The sequence below is a fragment of the Clinocottus analis genome, unplaced genomic scaffold (assembly GCF_023055335.1).
Source record: "Clinocottus analis isolate CAN_PGR_092001 unplaced genomic scaffold, fCliAna1.0.p SCAF_59, whole genome shotgun sequence".
Classification (NCBI taxonomy): Eukaryota; Metazoa; Chordata; class Actinopteri; order Perciformes; family Cottidae; genus Clinocottus; species Clinocottus analis.
The window spans coordinates 417,206-423,205 of record NW_027176217.1 but is presented as its reverse complement, the minus strand read 5'-3'; the positions used below and the strand labels follow the sequence as shown (position 1 = coordinate 423,205).

The window sequence follows — 6,000 nt, the reverse complement described above, 5'->3', positions numbered from 1 at the left end:
TCAGATGGAGATCTGATCGGAGCCCCGCGGCACCGAGGAGCCAGCAGGGCGCGAGACAGAGCCCCATTGTGTGACTGGTACCAAACCAGCAGCTCCATCATCCACCTATACAGCGAGCTGGTGCACAACACACACACACACACACACACACACACACACACACACACACACACACACACACAAAAGTGCGTTTCTACCAGGCATTCCACAAAGAAAAGAGAGAAAAAGTATTTCTCCTTGTTTTTCTGTTTTTTTCTTTACCTTTTAAGATGTTTGTATTCCGCAAGTTGGAGCCAGAAGCCGCGCGGACACGAGCAGGACCAGAGAGGCCGAGCAGAGACGTTCTGGTGCCGCGAGTGCGCGTCTCTCTCCCGGCGACCTGCAGCCGACAACTGCTCTCTCTCTCCCTCCCTCGCTCTCGATCTCTCTCTGTCGCTCGCTCGCTCGCTCGATCTCTCTCTCTCTCTCTCTCTCTCTCTCTCTCTCTCTCTCTCTCTCCTTGCTCGTCGGACGATACCACCGGGTGGGGGTGGGGAGGGGGACCGGCTCTCAGAGCGCAGTGTGGCGGGCTCGCAGAGCGCATCAGCGGGACGTGAGCCAGGACTCCCCCCGGGAGAGCTGCGGGGAGAGAGTGTCGCAACAGCGGCCAGAGAACCACAGCGTGGACCCCCAAGAGAGACAGAGAGGCTGCTGGGAAATGTACAACATAAACACGCTTGTCCCCCGCGTGTTGTCGTCTGGGGCTCCACACCTGCTGCACGTCCGCGTGCGCGCGCGGGGTTACCTGGTGATACAAGTCCACCGGGCATCCGGGTACTTCCTGCTGTTGTGTTCAATGTTGTGTTCAACACCAACAGGCAACATGAGGGGTGTCCAAAGGTATTATAGTCTGTTATATTATATTACATTAGATGCATTCTATTGTCATATTCTGTTATATTATATTCTACAATATTATATTATATTTTTATACTCAATTATATTCTGTTTTTCATTGTGTTCATATCATTCTGTTTTCTATTCTATAATATATTTTATTCTATCATATTATACTATGTATATATATATATATAATTATATAATATTATATTGTATAACATTGTATAATATTCTATTCTATCATATTCTATTTGATAATATTCAATTTTCTAATTTATTTTATTCTATTCTATGATATTCTATTCTATTATATCATATTTAATAATAATCTATTCCATTATTTTGTATTCCATCATATACTATTCTATTCTTTTATATCATATTATATGATTCTCTATTATATTATATCCTATCAGCCAGTAGAGGTTGAGTAAAATATAAACCAAACTAATTTAAGCTGTTTTATTTCTTTATAGTTTCTATTCATTTTTATATTGTGTAATTGAACCTAATAAAATGAACTGAATGTGGAAGTTAATTTGATTAAGTGATCCATGTTTATTCTATTCAATTATGCTATTCTATTAGCAGACATCACAGGAAAACAATCAGCAGAAACCATTAACACTCCATTAAAAGAACATTAATTCATACAGTACACCATGTCGATGCATTCTTATTCATGACCCTTATTATTTATGTTTAATTTCATCAGTTGTATAACTGCCTATCGTATGAACTACTGTATTTATTGTATTCTGCTCTATATTTATTCTACCGCTGAACATATATGCTGTAGTGAAAATCATTGAGGCTAAATGTCTTGTTCTCTTTAGTTATTAACTCCAAATAACAGGAAAGATAAGAGGCGGCAGGTGAAACGCCCCCTCTGGCCGATTTTCATCAACAACTACATTTCCCATGAAGCCTTGCGCCGCACACTCGGAGAATCCGTGGGGGAAAAGAAAAGAAAAAACCCCGACTGCGCATGCGTATCCAGACGTGGCAACGGGCATCAATGGCCTCTTGGAACCGCCACGGGAGTCGGATGAGGGAGGCGAGAATGTTGCTGCTGGTGCTGCTGGTGAGTCTGGACCGAGAGGCCGACGCGGGTCCGCGGGCTCTCTCTCTTCTCTCTCTCACGGGTTTTGCAGCGCGCGGCGAGCGGAAGTAGGAATACAGAAGCTTTCTTTCAAAAAGAGGTTTTACCGCGTCTCCCCGGTAGCCCGCAGCCCGCGTGCGGGCGGTAAAGTTGACAGCCGTTAACCGAACTCGTCACTACCGTAAACGAAGCCGGTGGCCCACGGTTGTGACGGCGCCGCTAAAAAAATCACAGTTTTTTTAATACGTTAACCGGATGTAACGGCTCGGTTTTCCTGGTCAACGGTCGTCTGTCTGTGTGTTTGTGTGGTGTGTGTGCGTGTGTATGTGTGTGTGTGTGTACACGCGGTGGTCCCCTCCCCTGTGTGTGTGTGTGTGTGTGTGTGTGTGTGTGTGTGTGTGTGTGTGTGTGTGTACGCGCGTGCGCGAGCAGGAACTAACACGGACATGGTTCAACCTGATGCGCTCACGTGACCTTAACTCGCTTTCGTGGTCTTCTAAAACGGAGCAGAATGAGTTCAGGTAGTTTACACTTAACCTGCACAGGATGGGACGTGTTGTCACGTGCAAAAACACATGTACAATATTTATGTTTAATAAAATACAGACGATGTGGATTATTTACTGAAGTTGATATTATTTATCAGTTTAAAATCAACAGTTTGGGTTTGTTTGCTGTGTCAATGTGGTGTTCTGCTTAAATTAAGGGTTTTTTGAATGGAGTTTGGTTCATACAGTTTTTCCTCATGTAAAGTCAGACAAGAAGTAGGTAATAATAGCTACATGAATATATAGCCAGGTACTCGCCACAATACAATACAGAAAATGTGGATTATTTACTTAAATTGTTCTTATTTGTCGGTTTAGCATAAATGGTGTGTGGTTGTTTGTGCTGTAACAAGATGGTTTGCTTAAATTTATGTTTTCTTGAATGGAGTTTGGTTCATACAGTTTTTGTTACATGAAGTCAGACAAGAAGTAAGTCATATTAGAGGCTACATGTATATATTTAGCCCGGTACTCACCAGTATAGAATACACTACAGAAGATGTGGATTATTTACTTAAATTGTTCTTATTTGTTGGATTAGCGTGTGTTGTTGTTTGTACTGTAACGAAATGGTTTGCACCTTAAATTCATGTTTTCTCTAATGGAGTTTGGTTCATACAGTTTTCCTTTTTGTGCATAAAGTAATTGGGTTGTCACGAGAGTAGATTAGAGTATAATCTGGATCTTTTAGCAGGCTTAGTTGTTGGCTGAAACATGTTTATTACCTAGCAATCAAATCTGTCTCTCCTACATTTTACCAAGTTTTCAAGGTGACATGACAAAAACAATTATAATATTATTGTTATAATTGTTTACTTCCATTCACTGATCCTTCCACTTTAAAAACCTTTCTTTATAGCTGTCTATGGTAACTATTCTCAATAGATGTCTATTGTACATATTCTAAATAGATGTATATGGTAAATATTCTCAATAGATGTCTATGGTACATATTCTAAACACAAGACCTGCTTATGGATCTCTTCCTGGAGCTTTCCACCGTATCCACCAGCCTTCTTCCCAGAAGAACATTTGAAGAGCTTCACTTAGTGGCGAGGATATGTTTAAGTTATGAAACGCTCTCCGTTCATGTATTGAGGCTCGCTCTGTCTAATGCATGTGCCAAATAAACTGAACACTGAGAATTAAAGGAGACCGTATCTGCTTCATGTCGCTCAGCTGGTTTTGCAAACAAGGGTGCAGTGGGTGCGTACGTACAGTTTGCTCTGAACTAATTGGTACTGTGCTGTGACTCATTGGACTATGAAATTACATTGTCACTGTGATTTATTAAAAATAGATTTTTAAGCTTTTAATTTCAGTGTTTTAAAAAAAAATACATTGACAAGATGTAATAACCTCGTAAGATCTTCAATTAGATAAGTTTATTTTAAAGCTACGAAGAAGATAATAATCTTGTTTTGTGTGGATTCTGGCGCCCCCTGTGGTGGAAACGGTAGTGTTTCCAAAACATCAGTCACTTTTAGAAAACCTCATTTTACTGTAGTAGCGTTTAACACACTGAGCAGTCTAAGTCCTCTTTGGTTTCTAGTTGTGAATCCTTTAGTTTGTGTCGATTGCTTTTTGGCTTCGGTGAACTTATTGATTGTTTTTAATCTATAGATTTGTAAAAGTGAGTTTCTGGAGGAAGCAGCTCTTTCTGTGTGGTTTTTATCAGAGTCCTGCTAGAAGTCACTCAGCACTAAAACAGCATAAAATAAAGCAGTTGTGGACATCAGAAGGCTCTGCTGACTAAGATTAGAGAAGAGCAATCAGCTGATGGGCTGGAAGAGGAAGCTGCTGCATGTGAGCTTCAGCAGAACCTTCTCTCAACGCAGCTGCACACGCTTTACCCTCACGCTTTACCCTCACGCTTTACCCTCACGCTTTACCCTCACGCTTTACCCTCACGCTTTACCCTCACGCTTTACCCTCACGCTTTACCCTCACGCTTTACCCTCACGCTTTACCCTCACGCTTTACCCTCACGCTTTACCCTCACGCTACAGATTGTTGGACATATATTTAAAGAAGACAGACATTACTCGCATGGTGTGTATTATATATTAATATGTAATATATTTTGTTTTGTTAGGTTAATTGATTAAGACACACAACTAAAAGTTTTAGTGATGATAAGGAATACTAATTAACTGCAGCCGCAATAATGACTTATCAAAACTGCCACTAATTATGTCCTTATCACACTCCTTTAGTGTGTGTGGGTGTGTGTACACTCTGGGAGTGTGTGTAACTATTCAATCCAAACTTCCTACACACACTCACACACAGCTGTGCATTACGTGTTTGGTAGACGTGTGTCTGTGTGTTTTGAGGCCAGAATAATAATCAGTATTGTCATCAGTGTCACGATCACAGTGACATTCTGTCTGCAGACCAGAATAAACAGCAGGGGGGCGGGGCTTATTGATTTATCCCCAAAAAACGTTTTTTACTTCCTGATCGCCGTTCATCTCAGTTATGTTTTTGTTGTTGGGAAATGAGCATTTATTCCATATTCATGAAGACACAGACATGTACTCATCTGTTTATGCTCATCAGACATTCCAGTGATGTCATTATTTATTATTTATCAAGCAGCCAACCGTCTAAAACCCCAAAGATTATCTATTTAAAAAACAATATACAGCAGAAAAAGCAGCAAATCTAGAATATGAGGGTAAAATAACATATATATATATATATATATATATATATATATATATATATATATATATATATATATATATATATATATATATATACACACACACACACACGCGCGTGCATCTCAATGAATTAGAAAAGCATTAAAAAGTTAATTTATTTCAGTAATTCAATTAATGAAGTGAAACTGGTACATTAAATAGACTCATTACTCACAGACATGTGATTATAGTTCAAGCCTTTAATTCTATTAGTTTTGATGATTACAGCTTTCAGCTAATGAAAACCCCAAATTCTGCATTGAGTGTAATTAATCTTTGAATTTAATAACTGACATGAATATAATATATATGTGTAAATAGTATTTAAAGAGTTCTCTCAGACTCTTCAGGGTTTTGGTCAGAAATGACTTTTCACACTAAAATATGATTATAAATATGATGATTATTTTGCAGCAGCTCCTCATCCATGTTCAGTTAAATATTATATTCATGTGCAAAACCATGCACAGCGCTAGCACCATGCACAGCGCTAGCACCCCGGCTCCAGCTGGAGTTCATTGAAGTCTCAGAACATATCTACCTCTCTCTCCTCCATCCCTCCAGGCGTGGCCGCTGCTAGAGGCCGTGAAGGTGTCTCCCCTCATCGAGAAGGTCAGCGACCACAAAGACTTCAGGAAGCTGCTCCGGACGAGAACCAACGTCCTGGTGGTCTACACCAGCACAGGTGAGAGGAGAGCCAGGGAGCATGACACTGGTTCCACGCCCACCTGTCACTCAACAAGACCACGCCCACATGTCACTC

At 40.5% G+C, this 6,000-nt stretch overlaps 1 protein-coding gene across 1 annotated transcript in view; it reads left to right on the top strand.

Annotated features, from left to right (window-relative positions):
* Positions 1-1,843: 1,843 nt before the first annotated feature.
* The window catches only part of pdia5 (protein disulfide isomerase family A, member 5), a 28,691-nt gene continuing 24,534 nt past the window's right edge, over positions 1,844-6,000 (top strand). Inside the window, exons 1-2 of the mRNA XM_068602099.1 lie at positions 1,844-1,963; positions 5,802-5,922. Coding sequence (XP_068458200.1) covers positions 1,868-1,963; positions 5,802-5,922 — 217 coding nt within the window. The 5' untranslated portion in view covers positions 1,844-1,867. The remainder of the gene's footprint in view (positions 1,964-5,801; positions 5,923-6,000) is intronic.